At 38.0% G+C, this 22118-nt stretch overlaps 1 protein-coding gene across 1 annotated transcript; it reads left to right on the plus strand.

Moving 5' to 3' along the window:
- The first annotated feature begins 18080 nt into the window (after positions 1-18080).
- LOC149172660 (RING-H2 finger protein ATL8-like) lies at positions 18081-18662 on the plus strand. Its single transcript, XM_089426413.1, has one exon. It carries the CDS (start codon positions 18081-18083, stop codon positions 18660-18662), a length of 582 nt encoding a protein of 193 aa, XP_089282539.1.
- The last annotated feature ends 3456 nt before the right edge of the window (positions 18663-22118 follow it).

Genomic DNA, 22118 nt, shown 5'->3' on the forward strand with positions numbered 1-22118 from the left:
CAAGGAAAATTCAACCAATTAATGCTTGTTCCAATTTATACATCCATGAGAAGTTCCACATAACTATATAATAAATTAAACACGACACAGTCCAAGAAATCATCTCTTCTAGCTAAAGGTATTTGTCTTCACTCAAATGTTCTCTCAATGCAATAAAGACAGAGCACTTACTATATACAATACAAAGAAATTCTGTGGAACTAAAATTCCAGTTGAATGATAGAGAAATTCATCAACATAACCATAATTAATCAAGAAAATCAATTAATAACATCCATGCACTAGAATCATGCTACCAAGCCACATTATTCATATTTTTTGTACTCTATTTTTGGGGAAGTCATCCTCCTAGGTGACTTTAATGCTCATACTAGAGATCTCTAGATCCTTCTCCACGATCGATCAGAGGATGTGTTTTATACCTAGGGGATAGATCCATATTCAATAGGGCTTCACCTGATATCAGAAGATAATTTGGGGCCCACTACAGTTTATGGTAATCATCTATTGTAGTTGGGGGAATCACAAGAGTTGTTAATTTTAAATGGTCTCCCCTGTTTCCCAGACTCCCGCTTTTTCACGTGCCGGTCATATGGTGGGGGTGTGAGTGTAGTTGATTATGTCCTTGCTAGTTGATTATGCCCTAGTTGATTATTTTCCATCTCTCGGCCTCCTCCATCCCTCTTGCTGATCATGCACTTCTTTCCTTCTCTCTCTGATTTGAAACTCCCCTTCCACCCCATCCTTCCCCTCGGGGCCCACCTCGAACCACCTGTTGATTTGACAAAGGTGACCCTCACATATTCTCCTCTACCCTATGCAAGATGCTCCCATCAGAGACCCAGTTCTCCTTGCCTGATTATGGTTCCATTAAATACACCCATCTTTCATCTTTCATTTGGGAAGAAGCACTCAAATCCTTCTCTCACTCCACTCGTTCCACTTTCATCTCTCGAAAAGTTGGATCTTGACCCATGAACAAATGGTGCGGTGATGAATAAAAGACTCTACATCGAGAACTTCAATATGCTTTCACCCACTCTCAACCCTTCTACCCTTACCTTAAAGCGTCTTACCATCGTCTCCTTCATCGCACGAAATGGCTCTTTGTCTCTCATAGAAGATGAGAACTTTCTGCTCTTCTTGCAATCCCCTAAACAATTATGACATACCATCCTGCCCCGACACTCCCCTCCTCCATATGACCTCAACCCTACATACATGTTCTCTCACACTTCCAGCCTTTATGATATTCTTGGGCAGGGTCAAATTCATGTTACCTCCCTACCCCCTTCCTGTTACATGTTCTCAGACAAAGATATTAGAGAGGCCATTTGGGTGATGAAAAACAGTAAAGAAGCCGATGAGGAAGGTTACCAAGAAGATTTATTTAAACATGGCTTTCATGCTTTGGTTAGCTACTTGGCTGATCTCTTCAACCATGTATTCCATGAAGGTTTTCCACTGGCATGATCATACCACATCATCGATCCGATCCACAAATCAGGCTCCAGCTCAAATCCCAATAACTACAAAACGATCATGGTGGGACACACATTCTCGAAGTTGTATCCTACTATTCAACATAAGAAGCTCTCCAGTGACCTTGAGCAGAGACAACTCAGAGCTAGGGATAAGCAGGTTTTCGACCAGCTCATCAGAACATTGACCACATCTTCACCTTTCGGGCCGTTATTGAGGAGGCATGACATCGCTCTTTGAAAGTCTATTGTTGTTTCGTAGATTTTCAAAAATCTTTTGACTTTGCTCCGAGGGAAGCCTTACTCCAGAGACTAAGATATATTGGCATCTCGACGACCCTATTGACAGATATTACACACCTATATGAGTTTGTCCTTGGTCGTCTTTGCAGGGCTCATGGGATTTCGGATTTCATCCGAAGCACTATTGGGGTTAAGCAAGGTTGTTCATTGTCCCCTACCCTGTTTGGGATATATATTGATGAGTTAGAGCCTTTCCTACATGATCATATCCAGGACACCGATGGTTGCCTTCTTCATGAGGTTCTGATATCTATTCTACTCTTTGTTGGTGATGTGGTTCTCCTCTCCTCATCTCCAGAAGGATTACAGAAGCAGTTGGATTCCTTAGGTTTTTTTTGTGATCTTCGACAGTTGACGGTCAACTTGGGTAAAAATGAGATTATGATCTTCAATGGGGTGAAGAAAACTTCAAACCTTCACTTCCTATTCAGAGGGGAGGAGGTTGAGATCACCATCGTGTATACCTACTTGGGGGTGCAATTCTGAGGTCCCCACTTCATTTTGCGACTAGTGATTCAGCCTCATATCAACAAAGGACATGGATCCTTATCCCTTCTTGAGAGATAGTGCTTTCGACATCACATCCAGGACATCTCGTCCAAGATGAGCCTCATGGACACTTTGATCCATCCCATTATTCTATATGGCTCAGAGATTTGGGGACCATCTTTACTTGAGTCAGATTGGGCTTCATTCGAGAGAGTCAAAATTATTCTTCTCTTTTGCATCATTAGATGCAAATAGACACATTACCTCAACACATCATCCTTGCAAAGTTTGGAGCTCAACCCTTTTGTCTTGAGACGACCTTCAGTTTGGTCTCATTCTTGCATCATGTCTCAAGATTTGAAAACTCGATAAAGAGTAGGGATCGTTACCCTTACTTGGCATATTTCTCTTCTAAGACTATTGCTCTTTCTACTCCCTTAGGCTGGGCTAGATGTTGGTTTACATGAGTTTCAGATCTCTTAGAGTTAGTGGGCATTCAGTTGGATCATCTCCCTCCTTTCCGATATTCCTTGGATTCTCCTGGTCACCTTCTACCTACTAGATAGGAATTGAACAAGATCATCAGGGAGGACATCTATAGGAAGTTCATCCAGGTCACCTGGGTCAATCCTCCAGGAGGGTTGCACCCAAAGATGGACTTCTACACTGAGAAATTCTTGGAGTTGAGAGATGGGCTCATTATTTGACCTCACTATACATTTCACCACTAGATACATGTTCTTCACATTCCTCTAAGCCAGTTCAAAGTAGCTTCTCATAGACTTCGGGTAGAGGCGGACCACCGAATTGATAGACCAAATAAAATCTTCTAGGTATGTCATTTACAGGAAGTAGAGACCGAGGTGCACTTCATTTTTGGATGCCCAATTTACTATGAGAACGGGGGAAGGTTCCATGGCTTGTTCAGAGACTCTCAGACCCTCACAGAATTTTTTAGGTATCCTAACCAGAGATGTTTGGCCCTATATATGCAGGAGGCTCTCAGGATTCGAGCATACTCTTTAATCTCCCATCAGAGGAAACCCCTCACAGAGGATCACGACATTTTTCAGGGTACTACCTTCAGAAAGGGGCATCAAGAGACTGATTGATACCATTTCATATCCCGACTCTATATCAGTGAGGATGTGTGGGACCTCACCCCGCCACACGAGATCTCAACAGAAAATCTATCCCAGATCTGTCCCTGGGAGACAAACTAGGTCCTTCATACCTCAACAGTGCACAAACTCCCCCAAACAATGATTTAGTGGACAATATTCACCTCCCACTGGCCCTTCATCGAGCCAACAAACTTTGTGGGGTTTCTTTTAGTGTTCTTCAGTCTACCTCAGATGTTAGGAGAGATGGGTCTAATCCTCAGACCCATTAGCCCCTGGATCTTCTCCGTCAGGGCATTCCATACATTGTATCTTTTATGTTCCTGCATTGTACCTTTTATATCCATGAATTGTATTTTTTAGAGGAGACCGTTTGGTTCTCCCACATTGTATAGACACCATTGTACTCAACAGTCCCTTTAACCTACTTTTTGGTCATTAGTTGGACATAAATATAATTATCTTACCTTATCTTATCTTTACTTGAATGAGTGGTGTGGGTCGAGGATGAGCAAGAGAAACTTTGCCAAAGAAAGAATCAAGGTGATAAGATATCAATGGCATTGTTGAAAGTAAGGAAAAATAAATGGAGGGGACATGACATACCTGTGAATTGTGGCAAGGATTACAAGGAAGGAAAAAGAAGAAAAATCTCGATTGTCTAGCAGATAACCCTCCACACCAAACAAGCACCTTTGAGGACAAAATTGCAGGCAAAAAACCGTCGTGAGACCATGAAAACCATAAACATAGATAGAATATGAATACTACATAATTTCAAGTGTTCACACACTTGTAGGCCATGGTGGAAACCCCATGCAGAAACCCTCGAGCGGTAGCATTTGATGTGGATTTTTTTGGCAGAGGAGCAGAATGACCAAGCTCTCGACAAGACTAGATGTGGGGGTGGTTACCCTTAACTTCCCAGGAATAACCCTAACCGTCTGATCATCACTCAAGGCGATCAAGGGCGAGCTTAGAAACAAGTGTCCCATATGGACTGAGCGTGAATGCCAACTGGAGGTTAGAGAGAATTCTCTATTAACATTATTAAAATTAACCTCATTTCATATTACCAAAACCAATACCTCATTAATGATCATTGTCGAGCGTTGTGGTGCCATACCATATTCATAATATGACATGACTTAAGGTCTAAAACATTAATGTTAATGACAAATTAATCCATTGGTATACGAGTCAAAATGACTTTTTACAGTGTTACCCTCTTTTCTTGTATTGTATAAGATTAATATAATAAGTATGTTCCTTGTTAATATTAAAAGAGTGGTGGTGAAATATTAAGTTATAAAGTTTGGAAGTAATAGTAAATAATTTTATTAATTTATTATGTTAGTGCATGTTACAAGTGGTATTAGTGTCCAGGTTGCAATATTGTTGCCTATTTTGGAAATTAAGTAACAAAATATATTGTGTTCACAGAGAAAGCATCATGAGGAGGGGAGTGGGACAACCATTAATGCCATTTTTAGAGTCTGGTCCTGTACCAATTTCAGGAGCCAATCTAGAAATGTGGGTACAATTAGGAGGAGAACAACAAAATCCCACTATGATGCTACTGGAAATAGTTCAATAGTTAAGGATTGAAATGGCTCATCTGCAAGCTAACAATGAGAGACTGATGAGAGATCAAGAGCGAATTCTGAAAAGCCTCTCTGATCGCCAAAACCATAGGAAATCTATACTGAGCCTTGGTAATAAGGAAAGAGATGAAGAGAAAAGGTAGAGAGGTGAAAATATTTTGGTGGGGAGACATACTCGGAGACCAAAAGGGGATAAGATTTAAAATGCAGAATAATTTGATGTTGCCTCTGCCCCTATAAAAAACAAGCATAAAACTAAACTAAAAGGGGAATTCAAGAAAATTAAACCCTTGACTTTTGATGGGGAAATAGAGGAAGTCATTAAAGCCTAGTTGATTAATATGAACAAATATTTCCATATTTATGAGTATGACGATAACCTAAAAGCAATATTAGCAGTGTAAAACTTCAAGGAAAAGCCACGTTGTGGTGGGAAGAGGTCAAAGTTGTACATGCGATTGATGAGCAGAAGGCGACTTGGGATTACTTTCATAAATATTTCAAAGAAAAGTACTTAAATGAATGATTCTACAATGATAAGGCAAAATAATTCCATGAAATCTGTTTGGGACAACTTTCTATGGATGAGTTCATGACTAAGTTTACATCTTCATTGAGATATGTGCCTTACATTCGTGGTGAAAAGGCCAAGCTACAACGTTTCATGAGCAGTCTAACAACATTCATGAAAGAATTCTTGGAATTTGATAATCCTAAAACTATGAATGAGGCCATTCAGAAGGAGTGGATCTGTTACCAGCAGATGAAAGAGAAAGGAGAAGGTGGAAAGGGTTGGTTGAACAAGAAAGGGCAGAAAACTCCCAAAACGTTAAAAATACAAAAAATAGAAATGCCAGAAATTTACGCAAGAGCCAATATAATAGACCTCCTGCAAAGAATCAACAAAAATTCAGGTTGCAAAATGAACCCAAACCAGCGTAAATATCCAATAAACCAGAGGTCATTCAGTCTTAAAGGCCTCCACTATAATGATGGGGTTGCAGGGAGCCTCATTATTATAAAAATTAACCCCACTGCACTAGAGAAGATCAAATAACTTCAAGAAGCATCCACAGTTGGTGAAGTGGTGAGAAGTATACCCAAAATTAACGCTACTTTGGACGACCATCAAGCAGAGTATTAACCTACCATGATTGAATTTGAAGGTAAGATGTGTAATCATGTCACGTCTGTTCTGATAGATCCAGGAGGAAGGTTAAGTTACGCTAGTCCTAATATAGCTAAATGTGTCATCTACATATTGACAAATTTAAAAATCCCTGGTTGGTGCATCTGGTCACTGGGGCAAAGAGAAGAGTATACACTAAGGTAGATAATTGCCCTATTGAAATCATAGGCCATCGAATTAGTATAACTTTGAACGTGTTACCTTTAGGGTCTTATGATGTCTTAATTGGTAGAACTGTTTATAAGGACATTGCTATTTAGTAAATTGTAAAGATAAAACTATCAATTATCTTACTGAGGAGGTGTCAGACAAGAGATTCAAGTGGTGAGAACAACCATTAAGTTGCGACCAATTACTGCCTCCTAGTTAGGCAGATGTATTAGGAAAGGATGTCAAATCTATGTTGTTCAAGTGGGGTATACCAACTCAAGGTATAAGGTAGCCATCTTAAAAAATATGCCTGTTGTCCAAGATTTTGTTGATGTGTTTCTGGAAGAAATTTCGGGACTACCTCCCAAGAGGGACATAGACTTTACCATAGAATTAATTCCAAGGGTTTCACCAGTGTCAAAAACTCCCTATCGAATGAGTATACCTAATCTAACCGAGTTAAAGATGTAGCTGCAATAATTACTTGATAAAGGATACATTCGCCCTAGTGTATCACCTTGGGGAGCCCCTGTGTTATTTGTTAGGAAAAATGACGGTACTATGAGACTTTCTATTGACTATAGCAAACTCAATAAGTTGACTATAAAGAACAAATACCGATTGCCAAGGATCGAAGATTTATTCAATCACGTCAACGGTGCCAGAGTATTTTATAAGATTGACTTATCATTAGGTTATCGTCATATAAGGATAAGGGAGGAAGACATCCCTAATACAACTTTTAGAACTCAATATGGTCACTACGAGTTCGTGGTTTTACCCTTTGGACTTAATAATGCCCAAATAACATTCATGAGCCTTATGAACGATATCTTTCACCCTTATCTTGATAAATTTGTTGTAATATTTATTGATGATATTCTTATATATTCAAAAAATTTAGAAGATCATAAGAAACATCTACAGATAGTTTTACAAATGTTGTGGGAACACCAACTGTACGCCAAATACAGTAAGTGTGACTTCTACAAGTTCCAAATACAATACTCAAGACACATAATTTCTACAGAAGGGATAGTTGTTGATCCAGGGAAAATCAAAACTATTAAGGAATGGTTTGTCCCTAGCAATGTTGTTGATATTCGATATTTTATGGGTTTAGCGGGCTATTATCATCATTTTATTGAGGGATTCTCTATAATAGCTTGCCCTATAGCTTATTTGTAGAAGAAGGGAAAAGCTTTCAAGTGGATACGGATTGCCAACATAGTCTCGAGAAAATGAAACATTTATTGAACACAACCCCTTTATTAAAAATTGTAGACCGAGAGAAAGAGTTTTTTGTTTGTACCAATGCATGTAAAGAAGACGTGGGCAGTGTGTTCATGCAAGAAGGGAAGGTAATCGCATATGAATTTTAAAAACTAAAGGAGCATGAGTAGAGATACTTGGATCTAACCATGAAAATACACGCTTTGAAGGTATGGAGACACTACTTATTGGGTAAAAAGTTTGTGTCGATGATTCACCATGGTAGTCTAACTAGTTTCTTTAAGCAACCCAATCTCAATGCACGACAAACCAGATGGACTGCCTTCCTGAGTGAATTTGATTTTGATATTAAACATTTAAAAGGAAGAGAAACATGTATGGCTGATGCTTTAAGTAGGGAATCACATTATGTGTATGAAATCTCCTATAGTCATGTAGAATTCAATTTTTTTAATTAGATCAAGGAAGCTACAATTAAAGATCCATAATACATGTTTTTATGGTAGCAAGCCAAACTGTTATGAAACCAGCTCAAGAAAAGATAGAAAAGATAGATCAACGCCTTAGAATTCAGCCTCTTCAAGGGGGCAACCTCCTTTACATTACATAAATGAACAATTCTTGGATGATACAAATGACAAAACCTCCTTTCTATATATAGGAGTCTAAGGAGTCACAATATAATCCAGCCGACCTAACAATAATAATATAAAGCCACAAAAATAACAATAGAGGGATTCTATGGGGCACAGAAATAACAATATGGGGGTAATAGGGGCACAACAATATAAATAAGGGGTATAACTACAATAGTAATGGGGTAATCACTAGTATTATAGGGACCCAACATGCCCCTCTCCTTCAAAAAAGTGTTGTCCTCAACGCTTGAGTAGTTCTGGATACTTCTGCATAAAATTCTCATCCTCCCATGTGGAATCTTCAGTGGATAAGTTCTTCCACTTGATAAGATACTCTGAAATTGATCGATTTCGTAGCTGTCGAGTTCTTGTTTCTGTGACTGCTTCCGGTTCCAATATAATTTTTCCTTCCTCGTCAAGTTCTGGCAATATTGTTTGAATTGGGAGCTTGTCACCTATAACCTTCTTTAAACATGAAACATGGAAAACTGGGTGCAATCGAGAAGCTGCAGGAAGCTCCAATTTGTATGCCATAGTACCAATCTTTTGCAACACCTTGTACGGACCATAATACTTTGGTGATAATTTATTATCCTTCTTAGCTTGCTTTAGGGACATTTGCTTATATGGTTGTAGCCGTAGGAATACCCAATCACCTACATCAAAACTTCTTTCACTGCGATGTTGATCTGCCTGTTGTTTCATTCTATTTTGTGCCAACACGAGGTTATCCTTTAAGAGTTGGAGGACTTGTTGTTGATGTTCGATGTGATGTTCCACTGCCTGAACCTTAGAATTTTCTCTTAAATATGATGTGATGGATGGTGGTTGATACCCATAAAGTGCCATAAATGGGGTCATTTTTGTTGCTGTATGGAAGGAAGTGTTATACCACCATTCAGCCAGAGGCAACCATTTGACCCATTGTGTCTGTTTATCAGATACAAAGCAACGAAGATATCCTTCCAAACATTTGTTTACTATCTCAGTTTGCCCATCAGATTGAGGATGATAAGATGAGCTATGAGCTAACTGAGTACCAAGACAAGAAAATAATTCTGTCCAAAAATTTCCAGTGAAAATGGGATCTCTGTCACTTACAATAATCTTTGGGTTTCCATGTAGCTTTTGAACTGTTTCCATAAATGCAGTAGAAACTGTACTGGCTTTAAATGGATGTGATAATGCACAAAAGTGTGCATACTTGGTAAGTCTGTCAACTACCACCATGATGACACTCTTTCCCTCAGACTTGGGTAAACCTGTGATAAAATCCATTGAAACCTCCTCCCAACGTTGGCTTGGAATGGATAAAGGTTGTAATAGACCCGGTGTCTTAATTGTTTCAACTTTATTTTGCTGGCAAACCAAACATTCCGCCACAAACTTTTGAATATCTGATTTAAGGCCATCCCAAAAAAATTCCTTCTTAACCCTGTGGTAAGTTTTTAAAAATCCTGAGTGCCCTCCTAAGGGAGAAGTGTGCAATTCCATAAGAATCTTTTGTTTTAGCTGGGAATTCTTACAGAGGTATAAGCGATCTTTGTACCATAACGAATCATTTTGCCAGCTAAATGTATCAGAAGTACTGGAATCTTGTTGTAGCTTTCGAATAAGTGCCCACACTTCTTCGTCATTCTTCCATTCCTCCCTTGCTTCGTTTATCCAATCTGGTTGGATAATAGAAATGGCACACAACAATGCTTCCACATCCTCATCCTTTCTTGAGAGTGCATCTGCCACCACATTTTGCTTCCCTTTTTTGTAGATGATTTCAAAGTCATAACCCAACATCTTTGTGACCCACTTTTGTTGCTCTTCAGAGGATAATCTTTGTTCTAAAAAGTATTTAAGGCTATCATGATCCGTTTTTACCTTGAAGTGTCTTCCCATTAGGTAGGGTCGCCATTTCTTAAGTGCATGGAGTATTGCCAACATTTCCTTCTCATAAATAGCTTTGCTTAAAAACTTTCCCTTGATTGGACGACTTTCAAAAGCAATGGGTCTTTCATCTTGCATTAGAACAGCACCAATTCCATTTCCTGAAGCATCACATTCCACAATAAAGGTTTTTGTGAAGTCCGGTGTAGCTAAGACCGGTGCTTGGCACATTGCCTCTTTAAGATGTTCAAAGGCCTTTGTTGCTTCCGAAGTCCATGAAAATGAATCTTTCTTCAATAATGTTGTTAGAGGTGCTGCTATTCTCCCATAATTCTTAACAAACTTGCGATAATACCCTGTCAACCCAAGAAATCCTCGCAGATGCTTTATGGATGTGGGGATTTTCCATTCCTTAATGGCTTTAATTTTGCTAGGGTCTACCTTAACTCCTTCATGAGATACAATATGACCCAAATATTCCACCTCCTGGACTCCAAAGAAACATTTGGATCTTTTTGCATATAATTGTTTCTCCTCCAATAGTTGTAGCACCCTGTCAACATGTTCAACATGATCCTTCCAAGACTTGCTGTAGATTAGTATATCATCAAAAAATACTAACACAAATTTTCTAAGGAATGGTTTGAAAATTGAATTCATCAAACCTTGAAATGTTGAAGGTGCATTGGTAAGGCCAAAAGGCATGACCAAAAATTCATAATGACCCTCATGAGTTCTAAATGTCGTTTTTGGAATGTCTTCAATCTTCATTCTGATTTGATGATATCCCGAACGAAGATCCAACTTGGTGAAGTAAATTGATCCATGCAATTCATCCAGTAATTCATCAATAACAGGAATGGGGAACTTATCTTTAATAGTGAGCTTGTTGAGCTCCCTATAATCTGGACACATGCGCCATGATCCATCCTTCTTGTGCACCAATACTACTGGAGCTGAGAAAGAACTTTGACTCGGTTGAATTATACCAGCCTCTAGCATTTCTGCAACCATACGTTCAATTTCACTTTTTTGGACATAGGGATATCTGTACGGCCTGATGTTTGGAGGAACACTTCCTGGAATCAGATGAATAGCATGATCATGATCACGCATAGGTGGGAGACCTTTGGAGTCTCAAATACCTTGGAATGATTGTCCAAGACTTTTTGGAGATCTGGAGAAATAGATGATTCCAATGTGGAAACATCTAGCGAACATAATTGTGCAATTACACCTCTTTGCTCCTTTTTTAGAAGCTTTGTCATACCATTAGAGCTGATTATCTTTCCTGGTTTCCCTGCAATACCCCTTAATTCAACTTCCTTTCCTTCCGAAGAAAATTTGATGAAAAGTTCTTGAAAATTAAAAGCTATTGTACCCAAGGATTGTAGCCATTGGACTCCTAGTACAACATCAGCACCTCCCATTGGAATGGAAAGCATTGGGCTAGTCAATACATATTCTCCCATGGATAGCTTGATATTATGGCACTTTCCAGAGCAATTTATTGTTCCTCCATTTGCAATCATCACTTGACACTCTGGTGCTGGATATAGGAAGCAATTCAATTCTTTTGCTACCCTACAATGAATAAAATTGTGGGTGCTTCCTGAATCAATCAACACTATTACCTTTTTCTTCTTGATTTGTCCTTCTATCTTGATGGTTTGAGGAGTGGTAATTCCCGCCAATGCATTACAAGATATGGTCGGATTTATTTGTTCTTCATCTAGGCTTTGTTCCTGGAATATATCCTCTTCTTTTGACCTTTCTTGCTCCTTTTCTTCTTCCTCTTCACAATCTATGTAGAATAATTTCTTCTCAGCACACTTATGACCTTTTGTGTATTTGCTATCACAATTGTAACAAAGCCCTTTTGCTCTTTTTTCTTCCAATTGTTGTGGTGTCAACCTTGTAGGTTGTGGAAGACTATGGGCAACAACACTTCCGTCTTTATAGTTGTGAATGGTATGCTTCCTAGTTGCCATAATTTTGCTTTCCATTTTTCTTGCTAACCTGAATGCCTTCTCTAATGAATCAGGTTCCCAAAGGCGCACATCATGTTGGATATTATCCTTTAAAGACCCTATGAACACATCAATCCTATGCTCCTCTGGAATATCTTTTACCCTTATGTTCAATTTTTGGAACTCCTCAATGTGCTCCATTATTGAACCCTTTTGTTTGAGACTTATCAATTGGCTAAAAAAAGTGTTGCTTTTTGTATCCTCATAATGTGCTATCAATTCTTCCGTAAAAATTGCCCAAGTGATAAATTGTTTACGAGAACAAAGCCATTGATACCATACAAACTGATTTGGTTCCAAATATAAAGTTGCCATACGTACCTTTTGTGTGTTTTGCACATTATTGAGATCGAAGAATTGCTCCATCTGTAATATCCATGTGGCGGGATCCTTGCCATCAAACTTCCTCATATCGATTTTTGGAACATGGTGAGTCTTCGATCCAACATTAGAGTCTATGGAATCATGATTAACATTTCTTTTGTTCTCATCATGAGTTTCCTTTACTACCTTTTCACCATTAGTGACCCTTTCTTGTAGCAACTTCTTCAATTCTTCCATGTCTGTCTTCAAATATATCTTCAAATTTACCATCGAATCCTCCATCTTAGCTTCCATGCCCTTTATCTTAGATTCCACGCCATTTATCTTAGATTCCACGCCACTTATCTTAGCTTCTGTTAGCTTTTGTGAGCGTGACATTTGTTGCACTTGTTCTTGTAATTTTGATATATCATGTAGCATTTCTTCCTCTTCTTCATGAGTCATGCTAGAGCTTTCAGGTTCCTTACTAGGTGTTTGCATTTTCTTTCCTCGGGGCATCAGTTACCGATAATAATGCTTTACTATGCCCTTTGAATTCCGTTAAACCAAGCTTAGATAAAAAATTTAAAAAAAAAACTACACACCTTTTTTCACTTTATAGAAGCCTGATATTGAATCTGATGTATCTCTGTAATTTCGGATCATCCAATTCTGAAATTTCTACCTGTAGTAGCCTTCTATGTCCTCTTTCCAATGCCACAAGTCTGAGCCAAATTGGATTCTCCAAGGAAGAGTTATGTGAAATCTCCCACAGTGACTTGCTTTTAGACTGGTTCAGTAGAGCGAACTTGTACGACGTGCCACGAGTCACTGTTTCAACCTTTGAATCTGAAACACACATACAAGAAACTACAGTCCGTCCTCTTTCTGTACCTTTTACGAAATTTCAATCCGATCCTCAGAGAGAGAGTTATGACGATTTTCCCCAGGTCACCTGTTTTGAATGTAATTCAGGAGTCTGCAAAAAGACCAACTTCCTCAGATCATATCTCCGAAAATATCGCGCAAAAAGCTCTGAAATTTGGACCCAAGGTTCAGCGCCAATTCTTCTCAAATGGGTTTTTTTTGCGACTTCTGAAACATCACAGAAAAAAGGTTATAGCGAAAATGCCACGATGACCTGTTTGGAGCAGCGAAACCCTAGAATCCAAAGCTCTGATACCAAATGTTATGAAACCAGCTCAAGAAAAGATAGAAAAGATAGATCAACGCCTTAGAATTCAGCCTCTTCGAGGGGGCAACCTCCTTTACATTACATAAATGACAATTCTTGGATGATACAAATGACAAAACCTCCTTTCTATATATAGGAGTCTAAGGAGTCACAATATAATCCAGCCGACCTAACAATAATAATATAAAGCCACAAAAATAACAATAGAGGGATTCTATGGGGCACAGAAATAACAATATGGGGGTAATAGGGGCACAACAATATAAATAAGGGGTATAACTACAATAGTAATGGGGTAATCACTAGTATTATAGGGACCCAACACAAACAAGCACATGGCTCTAAGAACCAAACTGAAATTGGCATAAATAAAGACAATCTATTGGATTTTAGAGGAAGGATATATGTTCCTAATAATATGGTTGTTAGGCAACTTTTATTGGATTAATTTCACATAATACCTTATGTAGCTCATCCCAGATATTAGAAATTATTTTATGTTATAAAAAAAAAATATTTTTTGCCCGGAATGACGTAGGACATCTCTGAATATTTAGCCAAGTGTCTCGAATGTCAGCAAGTTAAATTTGAACACCAAAACCCAATTGGTTTTCTCCACCCACTACCTATTCTAAAGTGGAAATGGGAAGTTATTATGTTAGATTTTATAACTAATTTTCCTAAAACTAAGAAACAAAATGACTCAATCATGGTGGTAGTAGACAAACTTAGTAAGGCAACCCATTTCCTCCTTGTTCAAGCTACATAAAAAATGGTGCAAATTGTAGATATATTTGTGAAGGAAATCTTTAGATTACACAGGATGCCAAAGGTAATGATTTATGATAGAGATGTGAGGTTCACATCAGAATTTTGCATAACTCGTTTCAATAGTTTAGGTACACATGTTCAATTCAACACCACATACCCAGGTGTAATAAGATATGCTAAGGGTGTATGTAATGCTACAACCAAGTAAGTGGGAAGAGTACCTTCATTTAGTGGAATTCACATATAGCAATAGTTATCATGAATCATTAAAAATTATCCCTTTTGAAGTTTTATATGGGAGGAGATATAGAACACCAGTTAATTGTAACAACCCCGAGGATAAGTTACTCATAAGACCCGACATGCTAGTAGAAATGGAGAAAATTGTAGAAAGGTTTTGGCAAAACTTGAAGTCTACCCAAGATAGACAAAAGTCATATGCAAACATGATTTTTTTTTTATAAATAATATCAAGTAGGATACAATGTTTATGTTCGAGTAAAACCTAAGAAAAGCACTCTATGATAGGGTGGATGTGTGAAACTAACCCCTCGATACTATGGACTTTTTCAAATCCTGGAAAGAGTTGGACTTGTTTCTTTTTATCTTGCACTCCCTATTCATATAGGGATTCATAATGTGTTTCATGTCTCTTTGTTAAATAAATATGTGTATGGCTCTAGACATATTATTAACTAGAAAAATGTGCAAGTAAGGATCTAATAAGCAATTATTTTGTTGATCGATTAAGCTTGCTGAAGATTGGTATAAATTAATAACGATTGTATAATGTGGAACATATAAAAATAGAAAAAGAATTTCTAGTAAAGCCCCTACGTATTCTCGATGAGAGAGAAACAATACTACGAAGGGGAGATGCCACCCAAGTTAAAGTGTAGTGGAGGAACTTTAGCCCAGGAGAGTCCACCAGGGAGGATGAAAGTTTTATATGGAAAGCAAGGGAAAGACTGAACTCCACCTGGGAGGATGAAAGTTTTATATGGAAAGCAAGGGAAAGACTGAACTCTGAGGATGATGTTTCACCTGGGGGGATGTAACACCCTTCTTGATTGTGTAAACATTGTCATTTACTTTTTTGTTCAAGATTTGGAAAATTTTAGATTAGGTGAAAGTAAAAAAAAAAAAAAACTTTAGATGTAAAAGTAAAATTTGATGTTTATTGCTTTAAAAGAAAATTAATATTTTGGTTAAGTCATGGAATTACAAGAAAAGACCCAAAAATAAAAATCATTAATTTCCCGACAGTTACGACAAGTACTCCTCCCTGAGGAATTAAGACATCTCATTTTTGGGAGATGAGTGAAGGGGGCAAGGAGATAAAAGGTCGGAGGCAATGAAAGGAGTGGAAAAGGACTTGAGCGGGATGCTGCCAAGATGAAGGAGGATTATGCTTAGGGTTTTCTTGAGTCAGAAAGGAGCCAGTGGAAACCTGGAGAGAAAGAGTTCTTGATTGGCCTGAAAGCCTTGAGGTCAAAGAGAAAGTAATGTCTTCTAGCAATTCTGGAAATTAAAGTGGCTTGGGGGGAGAATTGGACTTAATCACCAATCTCACTCGTTGGGTGGTGGAGTCTTTTCTAGGAATTAATTCCTACTCTGAAAGTTTCAGATAGAGAAAGTATTGTTCTGAATGAAATGTTTAGTATGTTTACTCTATGTATAAGAAGGTGTCTTCATAATTAATTTCTATGTTAAGGAAAAATGTATTGGTATGCTTCTTCTCTATAGAATAAATATTGACACTTTATTTCTTTGTAAAATATGTCTCAATACTCTTTTTCTGAGTTAAAATAATTGTTCTTTTGTGTAAAAAAAAGAGTTGTTATAAAAAAATTGGGATGACAGGAAGGTTCGACTCATAACTGCGTGTGGATGTGTGAAAAACTTAATAAGAGTATGAGTCATTTCAAATTACCGGAGCAAAGTCAAAGTCACTCTCATAAAACGGGTAAATAATCTGAATTGGGACACTAGGTGTAAGAAAGAATACACAACCACCAAAATTGTACATAGTAAATATCAAGAAAACTAGTTAATAGAAAATGGATTTTTCTGTGACCAAACCTTGTTGTAACCAAGTCCATTAGGAGTGGTTTAGTTCCCTTCTATATATATATATATACCGAGGTACCCTTGTGGTAAGGGAAGATCCCGAAGGAGTTAGGTTCCTCCCTACCTTGAAAGCTCTGGTAGTAAAAAGTAATGGAACGAACTATTGCAACTATATTACTAACTAATAAGCAATCAAAAATGAAATTAAGGGTAGAGACGCAGCATAGAAACATGCAAATAAATAACACTGACTTAACTTAGAATTTAATGAGTAAAGAAGACGCAGCATAGAAACATGCAAATAAATAACACTGACTTAACTTAGAATTTAATGAGTAAAGAACATCGAATGCGGCACGTGAGTCTAGCTCTTGCTAAAATCATAGGATCTTAGTATATCAACTTGCAGGTAGTTGGATGTACTGCTGGTGTTATAGAGGCAGCTACAAGGATTGATCCTGGGTCTGCATCGAATGCGAAACCAGGAAATAAATTACATGCCCATTGTTTAAGAAAGACTATATCTCCATAACCATAAACATGCATGTATAGCCAACCATAATATATATTAAAAATAAATAGTATTTGAGCTGGATAAATTAAAAGAGAAAAATTGTTTAAACATGAAAATCACTATCAACGTGGCCCCAACTATTGAATTAGAGTCTGTGTTGGAGTTGCAATAATTTAGATTTATAGTTAAGTCGAAAGGAAATTATGATGACCCTTCTGTAAATTAAGTAATTATACAAAGCCCTTACAGAAAAATGTGTAAATAAGAACTCTTATGGAGAAAAACTCATAAGGGAGGCGTTGAGGTAACAAGAACCCCAAAACCATCATGATGATAAGAACCCAAATATATTTAGCTCATAACCCCACCCAAGGGAGAATGATGTGATTACGCCGTAAGGCGTTCCCTCTGAGAAAGACATCCCTAAAATGTGACGTGTGCGATTTTGAGCCATTGATTCTGTGTGTTAGACGATTGGGATGTTTTCTGCCGTCGATTTAATCTGTTTTTTTCATAGAATGATTTAATCTGTTTTTTTTCACCAGCTGGAAGACAAAGAGGGAAGATCTGACAATGGACCATAAAACGCAGGCCTCCTAGGGATGAGACTCTTGGCAGTGACTGAACCGAAACTCTTCGCAGTCACTGAACCGAAACGTGTCTTCGCAGTGATGAAACGTGTCTTTCTTCTTGGTTTCGTGTCTTTCTTCCTGCCTGAGGGCCGCGTAGCCAGCGCAACCTTGTGCTGTTATATCACTATTTCTACTGTCTGCTTCACACATGGGATTTCTGCTCTTCTGGTTGCAAAATTCTTAGCGGTCAGTGTTTCTTTGGGATAGAAGCATTGTATCTTGCTTCATTTTCTATGCTGTGTGACTTCTGCGACATTTCTCCTGGCTTTATTTTTGTTCGTGCAAGCAAACTGACTCACTGGGTTGCCGGAGAATTCAAGGTTTGTGAAGTAACTGTATCCATTTCCAATTTTGGTGTGATCAAGCTCAATTTTAGCAATATGCACAGTCGCGCTGCCCCTACATAGTTTGTTCATGCAAGGAGATTGTCCCAAAATCGGAGAGCATTGCAATCATTGCCTCCTATCGTCCCCTTAATGGAGAAGCCAAACGAATTGATGCAGTTTTCATCGGCAACCAATGCAGGTTTCGACTCAGGCTTAGCCATGACCCTAGCGGCCTTGCTCTTCTCCATCCTATGCACGTTGGGGGTAGCCGTCGTTCTACGCCGTAGTAGACTTTGGCAAGTGGTGTCCGAGCCATCCCTTGAAGCCAGTGTCGAAAGAGGTGAAGCTGGTATCAAGAAAATGCATCTAAAATCACTTCCAGCATCGGTTTACAGTACAAGCTCCCCACTGGGAACCCTGGATTTCCCTATTTGCTTGGCAGAATTCATGGAAGGAGAAAGTGTGCGAGCATTACCAGAATGCCGCCACACTTTCCACGCGGATTGTATAGGCGCATGGCTCATTTCCAAACCCTCGTGTCCTTCACGCAGACAATCTCTGCTTTATGTGGGGCTGAAGAAACCAGCAGAGGTGGCTTCGCCTGCTTTTGAGGCGGGCGAAAGCGCCGGAATGGATTGTAGAGAAAGAAACGAGTTTGTTACAATAAATGTTGTTCTTGAAACGTTCCACAGGTCTGCCAACTGCACGACAATGACAGTTTCTTCATCTTAGGAATTCATTGACCTGGAAACAGATGATGACCTGGAAATTTGGGTCAAGTTAGAGCGCAACATCACGAAGCCATCCCTTGGAATGGGCAGTGTGCAAAGTTGGAAGGGCAGGTAGCACTATTTAAGATCAAGGGATGCGAGAATGGTACAGAATTGAACGCAATGAATGATTTCCTATATTACCATGTAACAATTTTAGAAAGTTCCGCCTGATAGGTTTAGAATACGTCAAATTTTCATTGAAGGGTTCCATTATCTTTCTATTGGATCAACGACTTCCGCCTTATCGGTTCACAACATGTCAAAATTCTCACTGAACGGTTCTTTTTTTTCGCAATCCAGCACTGCTCATTTATATTGTAAAAAGACAACTTCCTCATTTTTTTCATCAAACGTGCTAAAATATTTAAATCTCATAAAGCAGGTGAAAACAATAAAACATCTCCCCTGTCCATATCTCTATCAATTTCACTAAATATCATAGATATCATATAATATTTCACGTCTCAAAATAACAGAAATCATGTCGTATATAATGATAAAAATAATTTTTCGTGCGGAATATGAAACAAAGTTGTTTTGTTAACTTGAATCATAAATCATAAATGGTATATCATTTGGTTTTACCCAGAGATATACGATTAAGGTTAAATGTGGTAAACAATTGTATAATTTCATTTAAAATATTATAATTTTTTAAAATTGTTTTATGATTTTGAATTAAAATTTAAAAATGTTTTAAATATCATTCTTTTTCTGTTAAGAAATAATTTAATTACTAAATATTAAATGTATTTAGAAAGATTTATCAAATATTAAATGTATTTAGCAAAAATTAAACTTTTTCCAATTATAAATCTTATAAACTAATAATAAATCATTTAAGTGTTGTGATTCTCTTTTAATTCTTATGATGAATTAGCATTAGCTAATAATATTGACATCCTTACAAAGAGAAAATATGTTTTTATGTAACCTCCCTAAAAATTTATCCATAGACACACCATAATGTTTAAAAAAAAAAAAAAAACATGTGCTTAAACAATACGGCTCACATATGACCAATATTATTATAAAATATTAAAATATGTATTTTTACGCGGTAAGGCATTCCCTCTGAGAAAGACATCCCTAAAATGTGACGTGTGCGATTCTGAGCCATTGATTCTGTGTGTTAGACGATCGGGGTGTTTTCTGCCGTCGATTTAATCTATTTTTTTCATAGAATGATTTAATCTGTTTTTTTCCACCAGCTGGAAGACAGAGAGGGAGGATCTGGCAATGGGCCATGAAACGCAGGCCTCCTGGCGATGAGACTCTTCGTAGTGACTGAACCGAAACTCTTCGCAGTCACTGAACCGAAACATGTCTTCGCAGTGATGAAACGTGTCTTTCTTCTTGGTTTCGTGTCTTTCTTCCTGCCTGAGGGCCGCGTAGCCAGTGCAGCCTTGTGCTGTTATATCACTATTTCTACTGTCTGCTTCACACATGGGATTTCTGCTCTTCTGGTTGCAAAATTCTTAGTGGTCAGTGTTTCTTGCCCTTCTTTCTTTATGCTTTCTGATTTATGTAAGCCATTCTTCCTCTTATGGTTTCTGATTTATTCTTTTAAAGCTGTTATGGTTTGATTTGTTCTTTGCTCTGCTTTCAATAAGCCCTGTACTATGTTTTCTATATGTGCAAATAGCTTGAATCATGGAGACAATATGTACGTTTAACCAGTGGTGTCAGCCTCGCTGCAACAATTTTTTGTAATAGAATTTTACCAGTTTCTGCTAGAAAAAACAGTGCTTTAAATCTCGATCATGCAATCGGTGCATTGAATATAGGTATGAGCACAGATCCATCTGCTGAGGTTGTTGAGCACCCTGTGCTCTACAATCCGGATGCACGTGGAGGATCAATCAACAATTCCTTTGGATACAGTGCATTGGAATTAAATGACCAATTGGGTGGACGGAATAAAGACCTCAGCGCAGTCCCATCTAAACCCTGATTTGATATGAGATTATTGGGTGCACTTATTATGGACCTTAACGCAAACCCATCTAAACCCCGCTTGGATATAATTTACTGGATAAATTTAATATAGACGTTGGCATCTAAACACTGATCTGATCAGAGGTTGCGAAACTAAATGATGCATACCTCAATTTCACATAAATGGCCGATGCAACTGTAGATGGGTCGTTGCTTTAGTCTAGAGATTATTGCTGCTACAATCACTCTTTTTACAAATGTAACACAACAAATATCTTCACCATTCCTTTACAGCTCTGCTTTCAGTAAGCCCTGTACTATGTTTTCTATATGTGCAAATAGCTTGAATCATGAAGACAATATGTATGTTTAACCAGTGGTGTCAGCCTCACTGCAACCATTTTTTGTAATAGAATTTTACCAGTTTCCGCTAGAAAAAATAGTGCTTTAAATCTCAATCATGCAATCGGTGCATTGAATATAGGTCTCAGCACAAATCCATCTGCTGAGGTTGTTGAGCACCCTGTGCTCTACAATCCGGATGCACGTGGAGGATCAATCAACAATTCCTTTGGATATCCATGCATTGGAATTAAATGACGAATTGGGGGGACAGTTTGTTCCTTTATGCAAAAGATTGATATTACAAAGAGTTGAGAGCTGCATAAGAGCATCAGCCATAGGCCCTAAACCATTTTCATCAGCTGCAGATATATTGTCAGATTGTAGATTTTCCAATTCTTCATCTGCCCCTGCTGTGATGCATTGGAAGATTGCAAGCAGCCTCTCCAGAGGGAAACTCCCTGGACCTTTAAGGAACTTTTCTTGCTCCTCATGTTCCTATCTCTCTGTGGATTTTACACTCCTATTCACAAACCAACAAAAGAGAGTATACAATAATTACTCCCAAAGTGATGGTTGGGATTGCATAATTATATGGAGGAAACGTTAACTTCTTGCTGCCATGAAATGGGAAAGAGGGCATAGTATTCAGATGAGCTGGAACTTCTACATAAAAGAAATTAGATCCTTCCTTCTCTTGATATCGTTTTGCACACCTTTAGATTAGTCATCCATTGGTGATTCACCAACATTCATTTTAACTAATTCCAGGAGCTTACTTCTCATTGAATCAAAAAAGTATAGTTTGGGCATAGTCTTGTACTATAAGACTTGATCATTGTAAAAGTGGCATCTCTGTTTAGCTGTGAATTTTTTTTTGTTTATTTAGTTGTCTAATACCAATGATTCTATTTGCAATTCTGAGACAATAGAGGAGAGTTATGTTCGCCTTCCCATTCCAACCCCCTCAAAGTGCTTACTATCACTAAGTTAATTGTGTGCACACATCAAATACCAATGACTTATAATTCTTGCCATGACTGCAATTAATAGACTATTGTTCTTCAACATCACAAGCTGGTTGGAATTCACATCAAGTACAGGCTTTGAATTGCACATTTCAACAATCAATAAA

The sequence above is a fragment of the Pinus tabuliformis genome, chromosome 4_2, assembly GCF_031772625.1.
Source record: "Pinus tabuliformis cultivar Carrire ecotype Pingquan chromosome 4_2, CPIR1, whole genome shotgun sequence".
Classification (NCBI taxonomy): Eukaryota; Viridiplantae; Streptophyta; class Pinopsida; order Pinales; family Pinaceae; genus Pinus; species Pinus tabuliformis.

Coding starts and splice junctions, on each gene's coding strand:
- LOC149172660 (XM_089426413.1), top strand. CDS start 18,081: ATGGAGAAGCCAAACGAATTGATGCAGTTTTCATCGGCAACCAATGCA.